Source organism: Eupeodes corollae, unplaced genomic scaffold (genome assembly GCF_945859685.1).
Source record: "Eupeodes corollae unplaced genomic scaffold, idEupCoro1.1 scaffold_215, whole genome shotgun sequence".
Lineage (NCBI taxonomy): Eukaryota > Metazoa > Arthropoda > Insecta > Diptera > Syrphidae > Eupeodes > Eupeodes corollae.
This window is the reverse complement of record NW_026605601.1, coordinates 65,274-86,210: the sequence shown is the minus strand read 5'-3', so window position 1 is coordinate 86,210 and position 20,937 is coordinate 65,274. Positions and strand designations below refer to the sequence as shown.

At 38.7% G+C, this 20,937-nt stretch overlaps 1 protein-coding gene and 1 pseudogene across 1 annotated transcript; one reads left to right on the top strand and one right to left on the bottom strand.

The window, feature by feature from the left end:
- Positions 1-12,468: 12,468 nt before the first annotated feature.
- LOC129953553 (histone H1-like) lies at positions 12,469-13,184 on the top strand (the record flags this gene model as incomplete). Its single annotated transcript, XM_056066794.1, has 1 exon — positions 12,469-13,184. A coding segment is annotated over one exon (648 nt), but the record flags the coding sequence as incomplete, so codon positions are not given.
- Positions 13,185-14,977: 1,793 nt separating this feature from the next.
- LOC129953552 (histone H2B-like) lies at positions 14,978-15,488 on the bottom strand (annotated as a pseudogene).
- Positions 15,489-20,937: the final 5,449 nt, after the last annotated feature.

Below are 20,937 nucleotides of genomic sequence, written 5' to 3'. Positions count from 1 at the left end.
TTTTGATTGTTTGAAAGACAGCACTGTATTGGTTTTGGTGTATCAAATCGTGAGAATCTGTGGAACGAAGGAAAAAAATTTGTCGTTTCAAAATTGTACTTAAGCAAGAATATTTTTGGAAATTCTTCAGTAGACGGCGGGATGCATGCAAAGGTGGTTGGGAATGAATGCTCCTGAACAGGTAGGTATGGAGTGAGGGGTTTATGGTAAGTAAAGCATTGCTTGGAATGTTCTTAGCATTCAGGAATAGCAAGATTCCTTGGATGCGTAAAGGACATTTTTAGCATGCTTAGGGGATGGGTCAAGGACGCTTAAAATGGCGTTTAAGCGTTTTAGAGTTCCGTGGGATGGAATTCTCTATTTCGCTTGGATATCATTTTAAGCGTTTTGTGGCGATTGGGTTTGGGGTTGAAAACGCTTAAAATGGTGTTTAAGCGTTTTAGAGTTCCGTGGGATGGAATTCTCTATTTCGCTTGGATATTATTATAAGCGTTTTGTGGCGATTGGGTTTGGGGTTGAGAACGCTTAAAATGGTGTTTAAGCGTTTAAGAGTTCCGTGGGATGGAATTCTCTTTTTCGCTTCGATTTCATTTTAAGCGTTTTGGGTTGAGAACACTTAAAATCGTGTTTAAGCGTTTTAGAGTTCCGTGGGATGGAATTGTCTTTTTCGCTTCAATATCATTTGAAACGTTTTGTGGCGATTGGGTTTGAGGTAGAAAATGCTTAAAATTTCGTTCAAGCTTTTCAGAACTTAAGAAATTTAGTGTTAAAATGTTCTTTTGAGGACTTACAAAAAATTGTAAAGAGTGAAACTAATTTCAAAAAAAAAAATCTTTCAAAAAGTGAAAATTTTGCCTTTATAGTTATTCATATAATGCTCCGGTAAATTTGTTCTTTCCTTTGACATTTTTGTTCTTAGTTGAATAGTTTTGCTACACAAAAATTCTAAGGACCAAAACAAATGGATAAAGTATGTTATTTCATTTAAAATTAGTCAGTGCAAGGTTTTTATTTGAAACCAAAATTTTTTTCGTCCTTTAATGCATATTACAGGTTAATAATCAATAGTACATACATTTTTCTAATTTTTGATTTTTGATACGCAACAAATTGTCAAAACGGCATTCATTTTTTTCTTTTGTCAATTGGTTGCTCGTTGTAGTAATTAAAATGTCAAATTTCAAAAGTGATATTTTGTGTAAAATTTGACTATAATTCGTCCTTTTTTCATGGTTCGCACTTTTTAGTTCTCAGTTCCATAAACTAATCATTAATTAAACGTGATCCTTTTTAAATATCAGTGCAAAACAGTGATCAAACAGTGAAAAATAGTGAAAACAGTGAAATTCTACGTGAAGTATTGTGAAAATGGATTTCGGAAATGCCCAGGTATGTAGAGTTAATATGTGATTGTGTCATATGTTTCCAATTGTGAAATTTTGTGAACCTTAGTGGAAAAGGTAGAAAAGTGTTTAATTATTATTAAATCTATGTGTTATTCAAAAGTGAAGAATTCTGACAGTGAAACCTACAAAATAAAATGGAAAAGTGATTACAGTGATTTTATATAACCTCTTTAAGTGTTAGAATATAATAATTTTTTGTTGGAAAAGCGTTATTTTAATTAATATTAAACTGAATTATTCACAAAATTTTACAAATATACAAATTGTCTAGTTTTTATCTTTAACTTTTTAAAAAACTTTTGTTAAAGTCAATATTTTCTTTTATTTTTAGGTTGTGCACTCCAATAAAGGAGGAAGAAAAATTGAAAAAGATGGTTACCTCTTCCACTTGGAGAGAAAAAGAGGAGAAAAAAGCTTCTGGTGCTGTGCTGAAAGAAAGTCTTTGCGATGCACTGCAAGACTTCACACAGTAGATGTTGGTGACGTGGTGGTGGTTTCCAACAAGGTGAACGACCATACCCCCGCTCCTAAGGCTTTCCAAAAGGAAGTCCATAAAGCCAACCACCAAATTAAGCTTAAAGCCAAAGAGGCACTGCCCCCAAGCATTATAATCAGGGACACAATTACAATGGTCGAGCCCGCTTGTCGACCAAGCCTTCCCTCAAAGGCAGCTCAAAAGATGAGAATTCATCGAGTCCGTGAGAGCCTTATTAAAGAGCCTTCTACGCTGGAGGAGATTTGTATTCCGGAACACATTAAGTATACCGACGGTGAGCTCTTTGTGCTTTCCGAGGATTCATACCCGGGCGGCAAGAACATTTTGTTGGGCACAAGGCAAACCATCCAGCTTTTGTCTGAGGCAAAATGCTGGCTGGTGGATGGTACATTTGCAGTGGTGCCAACAATAATGGGGCAATTGTTTTCCGTACATGGCCATATTGATGGAATTGTTGTCCCCCTTGTATACTGCCTAATGAGCCGGAAGTCGAAGGAGGCGTATGAAGAATTTTGGCTCCAACTCCTCAAATGCGCCTGCGAATTAAATATATCGCTTAATCCAGAAAGGATAATTTCGGACTTCGAAATGGCCATCATAAGATCCGCCCAAACATTTTTTCCAAACACCCAGACCAACGGGTGTCTATTTCATTTTGGCCAAATAATTTGGCGGAAAGTCCAAAATTTGGGCTTTCAAGTGAAATATGGGCAAAATGAAAATTTTGCCATGGAAATACGGATGATAAAAGCACTGGCTTTTGTGCCGCCAGGCGAGGTTCTTGAATATTTTGAGGCAGCATACGGGGCCTTGGAATTTGCCGAAAGCAAGACGCTGGCAAAGTGGTTCAAAAGAAACTACTTGGGGAGCTCTTCATCAAGACCTCGATACAGTCCGGACTTTTGGACAACGGGTGCTGCTAGTGAAACTAGTTTTCCTAGAACCCAAAACAGTGTCGAGGCATGGCATAGACGGCTTAAGGTCGTAGTAAGCCAAAGACATGCAGGCCTCTACAAGTTGATTGGGGACCTCTCAAAAGAATGCATTGTTGCAAAACTGTCAGTTGAGAGAGTTCGGCGGGGAGAAGAGCCACCAACAACCAAGGCAGTAAAGAGGAACGAAAAGCTGCAGAGAGTGTTGAGCAGGAGGACATCAGGCGACAAAGTCCAGTATTTAAGAAATGTTGCTCACAATCTTAGTTTGGCATAGAAGGTAGCTGGCCTTCCAAATAAAAGTAAACCAATCCGTCCTTTTTAGGACGACCAATTATTTATGAGGAGATACATCTTCTTGGAAATTGCCTGCATTAGTATTATTTTTTAATAAACTCTAATCGAAGTGAACAAATTTTGTTTGAAAACAGTACCTGTGGTTGTACCGCTTCGCGGGTTCTCAGGATTTAAACTCCACTTTTAAGCGTCACAACCGCTCACGCAACTCGGTTTCTCCCCTTCGGATATGTAAAGTCGCCAGGCAGGTGCCAATATCAACAACTTTTTTTTAATAAAAGCGCCTGTGGGTGACCCGCTTCGCGGGATCTCAGGATTTAAACTCCGCTTTTTGGGGTTCACACCCGCTCACGCAACTCCGTTGCTCCGCTTAGGGTATGTAAAGTCGCCAGGCAGGCGCCTATATCAACAAATTTTTTTTAATAAAAGCACCTGTGGGTGGCCCGCTTCGCGGGATCTCAGGATTTAAACTCCACTTTTCGGGGTTCACACCCGCTCACGCAACTCCGTTGCTCCGCTTAGGGTATGTAAAATTGCCAGGCAGGCGCCTGTATCAACAACTTTTTTAATAAAAGCACCTGTGGGTGGCCCGCTTCGCGGGATCTCAGGATTTAAACTCCGCTTTTTGGGGTTCACACCCGCTCACGCAACTCCGTTGCTCCGCTTAGGGTATGTACAGTCGCCAGGCAGGCGCCTATATCAACAACTTTTTTTTTAATAAAAGAACCTGTGGGTGGCCCGCTTCGCGGGATCTCAGGATTTAAACTCCGCTTTTCGGGGTTCACACCCGCTCTCGCAACTCCGTTGCTCCGCTTAGGGTATGTAAAGTCGCCAGGCAGGCGCCTATATCAACAACTTTTTTAGACAAAAATAATTGACTGTAATCCTGTATGATTGCTTTCGCAAAATCTCCTTCCTCACTCTCAATTATGAGAATCAACAAGTACAAAGGAGGTGTATCCAAATCAAATTGAAAAAACTGTCATGCATCCTTTGAAAAGAGTATAAAAGTAGTGCTCATTTGGCATTATTTTCAGTTCTTCTTAGGACTCCGTGAGGTGAACACCTCACACAGAGATATGAACTTGTAGTTCAACCAGCGCTCTATTTAGAGTGGCGACAGCGCTCGAAGTGCTTTTTCGCGTTTTGGGTGATTCGATATGTGAATCTTCCTTTACGCTTAAAAAGCATTTTAAGCGTGTTGAGTTCGCTGCCCATTCATAGGCGTTTTTAAGCGTTTTAGAACGTTCATTCTGAGAATGTTCTTAAGCGCTTGAAAATTTACTAGCTTAAAACGGTGTTTAAGCGTTTTGAAAGTTCTTTTGAGAGCTTCAAAAAATATTCAAAGAGATGAAAACAAGATTTCTACTTTTGGAGCGTTTTTTCCAAAAAAATCGATTTTAGCTTAAATACGACTTTAAGCGTGCTAAAAATCAATTTTTTCACAAATACCCTCAAGAGGCTAACTTCGCCGGAATAAGCTTCAAAATCAAATTTTACATACGAATAACCTAACAATCCACCAAAATAAATTTTCAAATAAAATAATAAGCGAGAAGAAGGAAAAAATATTTTTTTCAGACAAAATATTTTTCACTACTTTTCCATAAAATATTTTTTCCAGAGTACTTTTTTATGCCGTACTAGAAATCCTGCCAAAATGGAGTAGAAAAATCCCGCGGCCATCGGCGGGATTTCGTTACTCCGACCATTTTCTGTGCGTGTGTCACACAAAAAATATCAAATTTAATCGGCGGGATTTCGTTACGCGGGATTTTGTGTTGCGGGATTTCGTTACGATCCCAAAATAAGGTCCTTAAATAAAACTTAAAAACTAACTTAAACTACCTATTCTACCTATAAACTACTTAAAACTAGAACAACCACAGCAGCAAATCTAACTATCTAACATTTTGTTTTTCATATTTTGTTGTCTTTTTTTTTTATTTTTATTATTTTTTTTTTTTTTTTTAATGTTTTTTAATGTTTTTTTTTTTTTTTTTTTTTTTTATTTTTTGTTTTTTGTTTTTTTTTTTTTTAATTTTTTTTTTTTTTTTCGTGCCACCATGCCTATTCTACTTAAAACTAAACCCTAAACATAAAACAAGTATGTAAGCCGGCCAAGGCTTAAAACCCCATCCCGACTACCCAATATCAAGTGCCGATTGAAGCCACCAAAACTGGTTCTCCTGCTTCACCCTATCAGTTCGGTCCCGTTCGGACACAGCCCTATTGAACCGAAGGAGCTCTGCTCCGCCTTGTGCCATGACGTCCCGATTGTACAGGAGTCGCCTATCCACGGTTCTTCGTCTGACGTGGTAGATTAACGGGACTGCCAATCTATCCTGTATCAGACCGCATTTGTCTAAAAAGAGGAATGCCTCTGGTGGAATGAAGCCGCTCAAGCGTGCACTCTCTAAATACTCGTCGTTCGGATAGAACGCCCCGAAAATTAAATTGTTGGTCGAAGACATAGCTCTTGCAATGTGACCTCGAACGAGTTTTATCACGAAATTGTCAATTCTGTTGATTCGAGCCCCGTTGTATAGGACCTCGTTTGAATAGTAATGCACATAAGAAGATTCGGCTGTTCGATATAAGCCGGTACAGCGTCGTAAACACTGCCGCTCGAACACCCGAAACTTCTCCATCTGGGAAGGGGCAACGCTGAACCACACAGGACAACCATAAACGATCATTGGCCGTATGAGGGCCATGTAGCAAATAACCTTCACTCTGGGGTCAAGCCGACTGCTAAAAAACAGTCGTTTCGTCAGAGCGAAGGCTCCTCTGGCCCTGGTCAGAGCAGCATTTATATGTCTGTCGAAATATAAATACTGATCTAACCAGATACCGAGGTACTTCACTACACTTTTGCTCGCTAATGGCTGCCCGTGAAGATCAACGATGACCATCTTGCGCCAATTCTTACAAGTATCCCTCGTGGCCCTAGCCAACGGAGTCCGGAACAGAATTGTCTCTGACTTCTGGACATTTATTTTCAGTTTCCAGTCGTCGCAATATCGCTGAATCTTGTCGAAATCACGCTGCAAGAGAATTCTAATAACCTCAACCTTTCGGGCCGTTCTGTACGCAATTAGATCGTCGGCGTACGCAATTGCCTTTGTAAGACTACCTATCAGATCGCTGGTGTAAATGCTGAAGAGAATCGGCGAATTCACCGCTCCCTGTTGAAGACCATTTTTAATTGAGAATGTTGTGGTAGAAGTTATATTGCCACTTTTGACAACAAACTTTCTACCGTTAAGCATATCATAAAGTATATACAACAATGGCTTGCTTATGCCAAGCCTGCTTAGTTTTAGGTAAAGACCCTCTAACCATACGGTGTCAAAGGCCTTTTCCAAATCAACCAGAACAGCACCTGTGCATTGTTGTTTTGATTTATTCCATTGGATATCAGAAACGAGTTTAGACGCAGCATGAATTGTGTCATGACCCGCCTTGAACCCGAACTGTTTATCCGGAATTATTTTGTTGTCCGCAGCCCACTTAGTCAGAGCCCTATTAATGATTTTTTCGAAAACTTTGCTGATGCTCGGAAGAAGACTTATCGACCGAAGATTTGACGGGTTGGAGTTGTCCTTTCCCTTTTTCGGGAGAGGATAAACCACAGCAGTCTTCCAATGCACTGGATAATATGCATTATTCAGTGCATTGTTGAAGAGTGTGGTGTAAATGTCAATTGCTTCCATCGGTAAATGTCTTAGTACAACGTTGGATATACCATCGACACCTGCTGACTTTTTGTTTTTTATTGAATTGAAGATGAGCTTAAGCTCAACCTTCGTCACTATCAAGGGACTTGGTCCCGTTTGCTCGGCGATTATGGCATTTGCCAAGGAATCGTCATTGAACCGCATGAAACCGCGGTTCTCAGATCGCCAGTGTGTGATATCATTACGGAGGTAAAAGTGATTAAGTAGGGCTCTGTTTTCCAGGTCGTGGTTGGGGCGAATGCTAACATTCACCTTGTACACTTGCTGGAAAGCAGCTCCCACCGCCTCCACTTTTTCCTTCGGATCTTCAATTATATAAAAGTCATCGTCAAAGATGGCTTCTTCTGGATCTATTTGCGCTGTCATGAGTACGTCTCTGTTTTCTTCGGTTCTTTGGAGTTTCAGACTCGGAAGGTCATTGTCGTTCTTTTTTCTGAATATCTTGTTGATTTTAGGGAACATACTAGGGTCGCTCGAATTAATTGACCGGATCTTGCGGTCCCAGTACTTGTTAATTGATAGCCTGTAGTTCTCCTTAATCAACAGATTGACATTTTTTATTGACGACTTCAGTGTCCTAACCTCCAAGTCGTGTGGGTCTGTAAGTCGTCTGTACAAGTTTTTGAGTCTTGTCAGTAAGCCACTCTTGTGCTTTCGCAGTGCGTCAATTGTCGCGTTTCTGTAAGCGTCCATTTGGTCCCGTGCTTTGTACTTTGGGATTGTCCGTTCCATCGTTCGTTTTATTGTTTCGTCCATCTGTTGTAAATGTTGGTCAATTTCTGTATTTGTCAGGTTTCTGTTGTTTGGTGGGGCTATGTCACTCGAACGAAGTTCTCTCGCTAGGGCATTTGGTGAAACGAGGCCACCGCATCTTACTGTAATTGTAAGAATGCGTTGGAACGTATTCCTCCAACTCCACGCGTTCGTTCGGAATCTGCATTACAGCAGCCAGTCCGCAGTGATCACTGTCGTACTCGACTGTCTGTAAGCAGTTTCGCGGGTGATTACCCACTTTGTCTGTAACTGTCAGTCTGGTGTCGTACAGCAAAAGGTCCAGAAAGGAGCCGCTTCTTGGATACGATGGCCTTTCAGTAGCCAGCAGGTCGACGCCATACTCAACGCTGTAAAGATTCATCAAATTAAAAAGATGATTACCTCTGGGATTACTATGTTGATTTCCCCAATCTTCATGTTTTGCGTTCAAATCACCGGCCAAGATGAAATAGTTTTCTTCCAAGCTCAGTTTAAGTTCCCTAAAAAGAATCTCGAGTTCTGAAGCAAAGTAAGTAACCTGCGGAGCTCCAGCCGCATAAGCCGCAATCATATACATCCGCTTCCCTTGAGTGAGAGAGATGCATACAACGCAAACTTCTAGCGTCTTGAGCTTTCGCAATTCATTGTTGTATATGACTTTATAATTAATGCCTTTTCGTATAAAGAGAGCGACACCACCCCCTTGAGTGGAGTCGGGCCGGTCTCTTCTTACGATATTGTAATTTTTATGAGTCAATTTGTGTTTGTGGTTTAGCTTAGTTTCGCTAGCCATAAACACATCGGGACTGTAGTCTGTCAACAATTGGAACATATTAGCTCTTCGTTCAATCCTAATCAGTGAATTTACATTCACAGCTAGGACTTTAAGGCGCGTCTCCGGCAGCGCGCCCATTATGATCTAAATTGCGCCAGGCCAGGCAACAAAGAGTAGAGATGATCTACCCTTTTGCCTTGCTCCTTTATCTGACTTTGCAGTCCTGTTAGTTGACCTTGAATGCTCAACAACAAGGCTACAATGTCAGGCTGCACCTCTGGTGCCTTAGGCACAGGGGCCTTTGGGGCAACCGTTGGTGGAGCCTGTCTCGTGTTCCCATTCCCTGACACCATTTGGGCGTAGGAAAATTTGGGATCTACGAATTTTTGTGTTGGAGCCTGTCGACTAACTGTTCGACTTTTTTCAGCTTTTTGACTGGCCTGTTTCTGTTTCATTTGTTGGACCTTAGGGCAACCCCTATAGTTAGCCGGGTGCCCTTGGTTTCCACAAAGGACACACTTGAGCAGGGTCAAATCCTCAACCCGCTCATTCCCCAGCTTGCACTCTCCTTCTTTGTGGGTTTCTCCGCACCTCACACAACGCAACTGCATATTGCAGTTGGCATTGGCATGGCCAAACCTCTGGCACTTCGTACATTGTAGAATGTCGTCGTGCCTTTTTAATGTCTCCCAGCGTACAGCTTGATTGTCGAGAGTTGTGATTCTCTCGACACTATTCAAACTACTTTGGGGCGATAATGTTACGAGGAACATTGGCAGCCTATAACCCCCTCGTCTTGACTTCACCGTAGTGAAAGGCTTGACCCCGATAAAATCGAGATCGTCACTGGCTTTTTGGCGGAGCTCAGCTAAGAGCTCCTCCGGTTCCGTGCAGGAACTTATGCCCTTCAGAAGGACCGTCTTAAACTTTTCACTTTTTGGCGTGTAGCTGAAGAACTCAGCTGTGGCCTCTTTTAACAATTCTTTAACAAGCTTGTATTCGGCCAGTGAGAAGCACTGGACCGAATAATTCTTTTCTTTTTCGCTTAAGAGTTTAATTAAAAATTTGCCCTTAGTGGCCGACTTACATACCTGTTTTATGTCGTCCAGGTCAACTCTATGAGTTCTTATCGGTGGTATTTTTTCTTTCTTGGGCTGTGGTTGTTTCTGTTGTTGCTGCTGCTGTTTCTGCTGCTGTTGCTGCTGCTGCTGCTGCTGCTGTTGTTTCTGCTGCTGCTGTTTCTGCTGCTGCTGTTTCTGCTGCTGTTGTTGCTGCTCCAATGCTTTAGTTGAGGTCGATGGGCCCTCAACATTTGGGCCTGTCACTGCTGATGGCGGTTTTTTCTTTTGCTCCGCTCCTGTGTTTTTGGTAGCGGGCTTGGTTTGTGGTTGGTTTTGCTGCTGTGGTTGTTGTTGCTGTTGTTTTTGCTGTAGTTGTTTTTTCTGCAGTTGTTTTTGTTGCCGTTGAGCTGCCTCTTGTTGACGGCGCGCCTCTTGTTTTAATTTTAACTGGCTGAGGAGGGGCTCCATTTCCTCCTTGAGCTTTTTGAGGTTTTCCTCAAATTGGCTTATTTTTGCTTGTTTGGCTTGCAGGGCCTTTACAAGCGTTGTCTCCTCTTGGAGGTCCGCCTCTACCTCCAAAGCCTTCGTTGTCGGCGGGACTGGCTCTGGCTCCGATATGATTAAATGCATATTCGGAGACCTGAAGAGCCCCTCTCCACCTTCGGAAACATACTCTGTTTTCTCAGACTCGGCGTAGTCTGAGAACTCACTTTCGGTGGTAATTCCTCCTTTACCACCCTCCATCTCTTTCCTCATATCCCGCCGTTTAGCGGAGTTGGCCCTCTCCACTTTATTTGGGCTATGCTTCTTGATTTTTCTTTTTTTGGTTGTTGTTACTTTCATCCATTGGTCAGATGCCTGACCTGATGTTGTTGCAGTTACTTGCGGTACCGCTGCTGGCACCACCGCAGCATCGAACGATGTGTTGGCAGAGGTATCCTTCGATACCCCTGCTCTTTTCTCCTTCTCCATCTCCTTTTCTTCCCAACAGATAAAATCGACAATTTCTCTGTTGTGAAAAAAAGCAATTAAATTTTTCGTTGCCTCCGGCTGGGAATCGAACCCACGACCCTTGGATCTGCTTCCGGACGCCACTTCCACTGGGCTATCAAATTGTTGATTTTCTGGTGGCAAACTGCCAACTTTACTTACAACTTAACTTGCACTGTTTATTAACTTTAAACTAAATATGAATAAAAACACTTCTACACTCGTTGGAGGTCAAATAACGACTACAGTCCAACGCACTAACCATCATGCTACGGGTACTTACGGTGTTTAATAGTGAAGTGAAAAAAAGTGAAATCATGGCTCGTACAAAGCAAACTGCCCGTAAATCGACTGGTGGAAAAGCCCCACGTAAGCAACTGGCAACAAAGGCAGCTCGTAAAAGTGCTCCAGCAACAGGAGGTGTAAAGAAACAACATCGTTATCGTCCTGGAACAGTGGCTCTTCGTGAGATTCGTCGTTATCAGAAAAGCACCGAATTGTTAATTCGTAAATTGCCTTTCCAACGTTTAGTTCGTGAAATTGCTCAAGATTTCAAAACAGATTTGCGTTTCCAGAGCTCAGCTGTTATGGCGCTTCAAGAAGCAAGTGAAGCTTATTTGGTTGGTCTGTTTGAAGACACAAATTTGTGCGCCATCCATGCCAAACGTGTCACAATTATGCCAAAAGACATTCAATTGGCCAGCATCCGTGGCGAACGTGCTTAAATCATCGAGGTTAAACAAAATATTCAACGGTCCTTTTCAGGACCACAAAATATTTAAAAGAGATATAAATGAATTTTAATTCAATCTAGTAATTACGTACCTATCGATTTCCACGATTTTTTTTTTATTTTAGGTAGAAAGATAATGTGATAATTTACTTTGAAGGCAAATTTTGAAAATGTTATTGCTTGCTTTCTATGCATAGTTTTTATCATACAAATGAAAATATTTATACCTACGCAAGCCAATGCTCGAAAATTTATGAATTTTGTTTTTCTTTTTTAATTATAGTTATTTTATAAGGCATTGCTTCTTTTTTTTATGTCTGAAGGCAAATTTTCAAGTAAGAATTTTTTTCTATGTACAGTTTTTTGTAATACTCGTAAAAATGTGAATTTGTCTACTAAGCAAGTCAATACTCGAAAATGTTTGAGTTTTGTGTGTTTTAATTTTTAATATTTCAATGATGTATTTTATAAGTCTATGCTTTGTTTTTTTTTATATATCTGAAGGCAAATTTTGAAGCAAGAAAGTTTTTTTTTCAAAATGTGAATTTGTAAACCTTGGCAAGCGAATATTCGATAGTTTATGAGTTTTGATTGCTTGATTATTTGTTTAAATTTTTGGTATTTTAATGTTTGTTATGGATTAAATATTTAATATTTATGAACAAAATAATATAAATATAGTTTTTCATTTGTTTTCTTGCTTGGGATAATTTTTAACAAATTTTCTAAGAAAAAGTCACAGCCTAGGGAAAAAATGCTACGCGTTTCATTACCCATATTGTTTTAATTTTATTAAAAAGAAATTAAGTAAGAATTTGATGAAATTTTTAGTTATTTAGTTTAAATAAACTATCAGCTTTATGTTAAAAATAATTTCAAGCTGAAAATATGTTTAATTTATTAAATATAAACATTCTTGTTGGTAAGTATAAAAAAAATACCACCAAACATTTACTTTAATTGTTATTAATGCATTGATAGATAGTGTTTTTTCAATCAAATTATTTATTAAATTATCTATTATTATTGTAAGAATAAATTTTGTCAATTGTTTTATAATATTTAGGTCGAAAAGACGTAAATTTTTGAAGTTTTAAGAGGAAACTAAGTTGCAAAAGTGTACAAATTATGTACAAAATGAATTTTTTGTATACCTTCGCTCTCTTTGATTCTCATTTAGCCGTTTCTGTAGGTGCGGATTTGGCGCAATTTTAACAAAAACGTGTTTCTATTTCTTAAAATTGTGCTCTAAAGTGATTAATAATAGTGAATTCAAAATGGCAGATACTGTAGCTACGTCTCCTGCAATCGTTGCGGAAAAAAAACCAAAAAAGCTGCCGCCGCAAGTGGGTCAAAAAAACCAAAATCGGCACCAACTCAACCTCCGACTCAGCAAATGGTGGATGCGGCAATTAAAACATTGAAAGATCGCGGTGGTTCTTCCCTTTTGGCAATCAAAAAATATATTGCTGCTACTTACAAAGTTGATGTACAAAAACTTGCTCCGTTTATAAAAAAATATTTAAAAGGTGCTGTAATAAGTGGTAAATTAGTGCAAACCAAAGGAAAAGGAGCTGTGGGTTCTTTTAAATTGTCGCCTAGTGCCAACAAGGAACCAAAGGCCAAGTCTGCTGAGAAGAAAAAATCTGCCGCCAAACCAAAAGCTGCCGCTGCTGGTGACAAAAAATTAAAAAAAGTGTCTGGTGAAAAGAAAGTAAAAAAAGTAGCCGCCACAACAAAAAAACGTGCCAGTGCAGATAAAAAGAAGGTGGAAAAACCAAAAGTGAAAAGTGTTAAAAAAACGAGTGCAGTTAAGGCAAAACCAACAAAAGCAAAGGCAGCCGCGCCTAAACCTAAAGTGCCAAAAGCAAAATCAGCCACAGCAGCAGCCAAGCCAAAAAAGGCAGTCGCTGTTAAAAAGGCAAAGAAGTAAAATTTCCATTTCAATGAAAAACAAAGTTGAAATCAAAACAAAAATCCACAGTCCTTTTCAGGGCTACAAAAAATATACTAAAATGAGATATAAAAACTTTTTTTTTTGAAATTTTATATGTTTTTCTCATTGGGCAGAAAGAAAGGAAATATCAATACAAATAAATAATATATATTTTTGCGCCTATTTTCTAACTACAGCTACTAGGTACGATGCGATATGTATGGGCGAGACTGTACTGTTTATTTTCTACTTTTTTGTGATTGGACGCGATGCGATGCCTTCAACAATAAATATCTTTCATAGAAAATACTTTTACTATCAAATAAGACAACAACATATTTTTCTTTTTTTGCATTTCTCTAATACCTACGTAATTATTGAAATGTTTCCACGCTATGTGACTGTACACGATGCGTAGAAAAATACAAACGAAATACTTTGGCAAAATGTAGGTATTTGTTTTCATGTATTTTTATCGACTAGACGCGACATGACGTATACCTGCAACAATTTACAAAATTCTTAAACAAAATATCAAGAGTTTTGTATTTTATTTCAGGAATTACATATGTTTTTCATATATTTTTATCGACTGGACGCGACATGACGCATTCCTGCAACAAATAAAAAAATTCTTACACAATTTATCAAGAGTTTTGTATTTCTTTTCATAGAAATTACATATATTTTCATATATTTTTATCGACTGGACGCGACATGAAGTATATCCGCAACAATTAAGAAAATTCTTAAACAAAATATCAAGAGTGTTGTATTTCTTCTCATAGAAATTACATACGTACATCTGACATCAAAAAACACAAACAAATTTAATTCTCTAATATTTTATAGATGTTTTTGCGACGCTACGTGACTGTACACATAGCGACATAACTGGACACGATGGGTAGAACAATACAAACAAAATTTATATTTTTTTGTTTTTAGTTGACTCGGCATGATACACGTCGTGTCTGGAACAATCAACAAAAGTAAGTTTTGTATTTCTTTTCATAGAAAATATATTTTGTAATCAAAAATTAAAACAAAAAACAATATGTATTCCACAGGCAAAGAAAACATACATTTCTTTAAATTCTCTAGTTTCTTATTAAAAATTTTGTGACGCTTCGAGACTGTACTCGATGCGTAGAACAATAAAAAAAATCTTAAACAAAATAACAAGAATTTTGTATTTCTTTTCATAGAAATTACATACATCTGACATCAAAAAACACAAACAAATTTAATTCTCTAATATTTTATAGATATCTTTGTGACGCTACGTGACTGTACACATAGCGACATAACTGGACACGATGGGTAGAACAAAACAAACAAAATTATTTAATAAAATGTATTTTTTGTATGTTTTTCGTTTCTACTTGACTCGGCATGATACACGTGGTGTCTGGAACAATTAACAGAATTAACTTTTGTATTTCTTTTGATAGAAAATATATTTTCTAATCAAAAATCACAAAGAAAAACAAAATAGATTCATAAAATCATTCCACAGGCAAAAAAAATATATGTATATACCTTTCTTCTCAAATCTCTAGTTTCTTATTAAAACTTTTGCGACGCTTCGAGACTGTACACGATGCGTAGAACAATAAAAAAAATGTTTGTGTTTCTATTGGACGCGACATGATTCACGTGGCGTCTGGAACAATTTACAAAATTTATTTTTTTCATAGAAAATACTCTTACAATCACAAATAAAAATATTTATTTAACGAATTTTTCCGCAGGTAGAAAAAAAAATATATTTTTTTGTCAATTCTCTAATCTCTTATTGATATTTTTGCGGCCCTGAAAAGGGCCATTTTTGAAGAAATTAAATAAAAAAAATTACTTCAATCACAAATAAAAATATTTATTTAACGAATTTTTCCGCAGGTAGAAAAAATATTTTTTTTTCAATTCTCTAATCTCTTATTGATATTTTTGCGGCCCTGAAAAGGGCCATTTTTGAAGAAATTCAATAAAAAAAAATTACTTCGAGCTTGTGTATTTGGTAACCGCCTTTGTTCCTTCACTAACAGCATGCTTGGCTAGTTCACCAGGCAACAACAATCGCACGGCAGTCTGGATTTCCCGACTTGTGATTGTTGAACGCTTGTTGTAGTGAGCTAAGCGAGAGGCTTCAGCAGCAATTCTTTCGAAGATGTCGTTCACAAACCTATTCATGATGCTCATGGCCTTCGATGAAATTCCAGTGTCAGGATGAACTTGCTTCAAAACTTTGTAAATGTAGATTGCGTAGCTTTCCTTCCTCTTGCGCTTCTTCTTCTTATCGGTCTTGGTGATATTTTTTGTGCCTTTCCGGCTTTTTTAGCTGCTTTACCACTAGTTTTTGGCGGCATTTTATTTTTATAATTCACTTCACTTTCACTATTAACGAACTGCACACAATGACGACTGAACGAGAACTGTGAATTTTTCTGAAAAACTCACGAATTATATTGTCTCTTTCCACAACGGCTTTCTAAGGCCACAAGCCTCTTTTTTCAGTGTGCGAGCAAACGAAAATTTAGATAAAAGACAGCGCACAGTTCGAAAATTTTGTCATTCTACAGTGTGCACTGTGCAGTGATACAGTGAACAGTGAAATAGTGAGCTCTCTTGTGTTTTTTCTTTTGTAAAAAATATTTAAAAAACAATAATATAAAATGTCTGGTCGTGGTAAAGGTGGAAAAGTGAAGGGAAAGGCAAAGTCCCGCTCTAATCGTGCTGGATTACAATTCCCTGTTGGTCGTATTCATCGTCTGCTGCGAAAGGGAAACTATGCTGAGCGCGTCGGAGCCGGTGCCCCTGTGTATTTGGCAGCTGTGATGGAATATTTGGCGGCAGAAGTCTTGGAATTGGCGGGAAATGCTGCTCGTGACAACAAAAAAACTAGAATTATTCCCCGCCATTTGCAATTGGCTATTCGGAACGACGAGGAATTGAATAAATTACTTTCTGGAGTCACAATCGCACAAGGAGGTGTTCTTCCAAATATTCAAGCTGTTTTGTTGCCAAAGAAGACAGAGAAAAGTGCTTAAATCTATGTAGTGACAGCAACAAAAAAAAAACCGTCCTTTTCAGGACGACAAATAATTTCTATTAAGAGATGTGTATATTTTTCATTTTTTTTATATATTTTAAAATACGAAGAAGAAGAAACCAACAAACAAATGTTTTTTCTTCCTTTGCAAAAAGAAATATTTGTTCGTATCCAATCCGTAAAGCAACAAAACATTTTTTTTTTCAGTTCGGAAAAAATATTTTTTATTTTTTTTTTTTTTTCAAAGAAATAGAAACCAACAAACATGTTTTTTTCTTTCTTTGGAAAAAGAAATATTTGTTCGTATGCAATTCTAATTTCTGTTAAAAGATGTGGTTATTTTTCAATTTCTTGTAGGTATATAGCAATTTTAAAAGGGTTGGCTACGAAATCCCGCATCACGAAATCCCGCGTAACGAAATCCCGCATAACGAAATCCCGCAAAACGAAATCCCGCAAAACGAAATCCTGCAGAACAGAATCCCGCAGAACAAAATCCCGCGTAACGAAATCCCGCCGTTTCGCTCCCTTTTCAAATTATTTCGACACCGCTGTTTTCATATGAAAGGAAACACTCTTCGATGAGAATCATGGATACTTTTTAGATTGTTTGAAAGACAGCACTGTATTGGTTTTGGTGTATCAAATCGTGAGAATCTGTGGAACGAAGGAAAAAAAATTGTCGTTTCAAAATTGTACTTAACCAAGAATATTTTTGGAAATTCTTCAGTAGACGGCGGGATGCATGCAAAGGTGGTTGGGAATGAATGCTCCTGAACAGGTAGGTATGGAGTGAGGGGTTTATGGTAAGTAAAGCATTGCTTGGAATGTTCTTAGCATTCAGGAATAGCAAGATTCCTTGGATGCGTAAAGGACATTTTTAGCATGCTTAGGGGATGGGTCAAGAACTCTTAAAATGGCGTTTAAGCGTTTTAGAGTTCCGTGGGATGGAATTCTCTATTTCGCTTGGATATCATTTTAAGCGTTTTGTGGCGATTGGGTTTGGGGTTGAAAACGCTTAAAATGGTGTTTAAGCGTTTTAGAGTTCCGTGGGATGGAATTCTCTTTTTCGCTTCGATTTCATTTTAAGCGTTTTGGGTTGAGAACGCTTAAAATCGTGTTTAAGCGTTTTAGAGTCCCGTGGGATGGAATTCTCTTTTTCGCTTCAATATCATTTTAAGCGTTTTGTGGCGATTGGGTTTGAGGTAGAAAATGCTTAAAATTTCGTTCAAGCTTTTCAGAACTTAAGAAATTTAGTGTTAAAATGTTCTTTTGAGGACTTACAAAAAATTGTAAAGAGTGAAACTAATTTCAAAAAAAAAAAATCTTTCAAAAAGTGAAAATTTTGCCTTTATAGTTATTCATATAATGCTCCGGTAAATTTGTTCTTTCCTTTGACATTTTTGTTCTTAGTTGAATAGTTTTGCTACACAAAAATTCTAAGGACCAAAACAAATGGATAAAGTATGTTATTTCATTTAAAATTAGTCAGTGCAAGGTTTTTATTTGAAACCAAAATTTTTTTCGTCCTTTAATGCATATTACAGGTTAATAATCAATAGTTCATAAATTTTTCTAATTTTTGATTTTTGATACGCAACAAATTGTCAAAACGGCATTAATTTTTTTCATTTGTCAATTGGTTGCTCGTTGTAGTAATTAAAATGTCAAATTTCAAAAGTGATATTTTGTGTAAAATTTGACTATAATTCGTCCTTTTTTCATGGTTCGTACTTTTTAGTTCTCAGTTCCATATACTAATCATTAATTAAACGTGATCCTTTTTAAATATCAGTGAAAAACAGTGATCAAACAGTGAAATAATAGTGAAAACAGTGAAAACAGTGAAATTCTACGTGAAGTATTGTGAAAATGGATTTCGGAAATGCCCAGGTATGTAGAGTTAATATGTGATTGTGTCATATGTTTCCAATTGTGAAATCTTGTGAACCTTAGTGGAAAAGGTAGAAAAGTGTTTAATTAAAAAGTAAATTTTTTTATTAAATCTATGTGTTATTCAAAAGTGAAGAATTCTGACAGTGAAACCTACAAAATAAAATGGAAAAGTGATTACAGTGATTTTATATAATCTATTTAAGTGTTAGAATATAATAATTTTTTGTTGGAAAAGCGTTATTTTAATTAATATTAAACTGAATTATTCACAAAATTTTACAAATATACAAATTGTCTAGTTTTTATCTTTAACTTTTTAAAAAACTTTTGTTAAAGTCAATATTTTCTTTTATTTTTAGGTTGTGCACTCCAATAAAGGAGGAAGAAAAATTGAAAAAGATGGTTACCTCTTCCACTTGGAGAGAAAAAGAGGAGAAAAAAGCTTCTGGTGCTGTGCTGAAAGAAAGTCTTTGCGATGCACTGCAAGACTTCACACAGTAGATGTTGGTGACGTGGTGGTGGTTTCCAACAAGGTGAACGACCATACCCACGCTCCTATGGCTTTCCAAAAGGAAGTCCATAAAGCCAACCACCAAATTAAGCTTAAAGCCAAAGAGGCACTGCCCCCAAGCATTATAATCAGGGACACAATTACAATGGTCGAGCCCGCTTGTCGACCAAGCCTTCCCTCAAAGGCAGCTCAAAAGATGAGAATTCATCGAGTCCGTGAAAGCCTTATTAAAGAGCCTTCTACGCTGGAGGAGATTTGTATTCCGGAACACATTAAGTATACCGACGGTGAGCTCTTTGTGCTTTCCGAGGATTCATACCCGGGCGGCAAGAACATTTTGTTGGGCACAAGGCAAACCATCCAGCTTTTGTCTGAGGCAAAATGCTGGCTGGTGGATGGGACATTTGCAGTGGTGCCAACAATAATGGGGCAATTGTTTTCCGTACATGGCCATATTGATGGAATTGTTGTCCCCCTTGTCTACTGCCTAATGAGCCGGAAGTCGAAGGAGGCGTATGAAGAATTTTGGCTCCAACTCCTCAAATGCGCCTCAAATTAAATATATCGCTTAATCCAGAAAGGATAATTTCGGACTTCGAAATGGCCATCATAAGATCCGCCCAAACATTTTTTCCAAACACCCAGACCAACGGGTGTCTATTTCATTTTGGCCAAATAATTTGGCGGAAAGTCAAAAATTTGGGCTTTCAAGTGAAATATGGGCAAAATGAAAATTTTGCCATGGAAAGCACTGGCTTTTGTGCCGCCAGGCGAGGTTCTAGAATATTTTGAGGCAGCATACGGGGCCTTGGAATTTGCCGAAAGCAAGACGCTGGCAAAGTGGTTCAAAAGAAACTACTTGGGGAGCTCTTCATCAAGACCTCGATACAGTCCAGACTTTTGGACAACGGGTGCTGCTAGTGAAACTAGTTTTCCTAGAACCCAAAACAGTGTCGAGGCATGGCATAGACGGCTTAAGGTCGTAGTAAGCCAAAGACATGCAGGCCTCTACAAGTTGATTGGGGACCTCTCAAAAGAATGCATTGTTGCAAAACTGTCAGTTGAGAGAGTTCGGCGGGGAGAAGAGCCACCAACAACTAAGGCAGTAAAGAGGAACGAAAAGCTGCAGAGAGTGTTGAGCAGGAGGACATCAGGCGACAAAGTCCAGTATTTAAGAAATGTTGCTCACAATCTTAGTTTGGCATAGAAGGTAGCTGGCCTTCCAAATAAAAGTTAATCAATCCGTCTTTTTCAGGACGACCAATTATTTATGAGGAGATACATCTTCTTGGAAATTGACTGCATTAGTATTATTTTTTAATAAACTCTAATCGAAGTGAACAAATTTTGTTTTAAAACAGTACCTGTGGTTGTACCGCTTCGCGGGTTCTCAGGATTTAAACTCCACTTTTCGGCGTCACAACCGCTCACGCAACTCCGTTGCTCCGCTTAGGGTATGTAAAGTCGACAGGCAGGCGTCTATATCAACAACTTTTTTTTAATAAAAGCACCTGTGGGTGGCGCGCTTCGCGGGATCTCAGGATTTAAACTCCACTTTTCGGGGTTCACACACGCTCACGCAACTCCATTGCTCCGCTTAGGGTATGTAAAATCGCCAGGCAGGCGCCTGTGTCAACAACTTTTTTAATAAAAGCACCTGTGGGTGGCCCGCTTCGCGGGATCTCAGGATTTAAACTCCGCTTTTCGGGGTTCACACCCGCTCACGCAACTCCGTTGCTCCGCTTAGGGTATGTAAAGTCGCCAGGCAGGCGCCTATATCAACAACTTTTTTTTAATAAAAGCACCTGTGGGTGGCCCGCTTCGCGGGATCTCAGGATTTAAACTCCACTTTTCGGGGTTCACACCCGCTCACGCAACTCCGTTGCTCCGCTTAGGGTATGTAAAATCGCCAGGCAGGCGCCTGTATCAACAACTTTTTTAATAAAAGCACGTGTGGGTGGCCCGCTTCGCGGGATCTCAGGATTTAAACTCCGCTTTTTGGGGTTCACACCCGCTCACGCAACTCCGTTGCTCCGCTTAGGGTATGTAAAGTCGCCAGGCAGGCGCCTATATCAACAACTTTTTTAGACAAAAATAATTGACTGTAATCCTGTATGATTGCTTTCGCAAAATCTCCTTCCTCACTCTCAATTATGAGAATCAACAAGTACGAAGGAGGTGTATCCAAATCAAATTGAAAAAACTGTCATGCATCCTTTGAAAAGAGTATAAAAGTAGTGCTCATTTGGCATTATTTTCAGTTCTTCTTAGGACTCCGTGAGGTGAACACCTCACACAGAGATATGAACTTGTAGTTCAACCAGCGCTCTATTTAGAGTGGCGACAGCGCTCGAAGTGC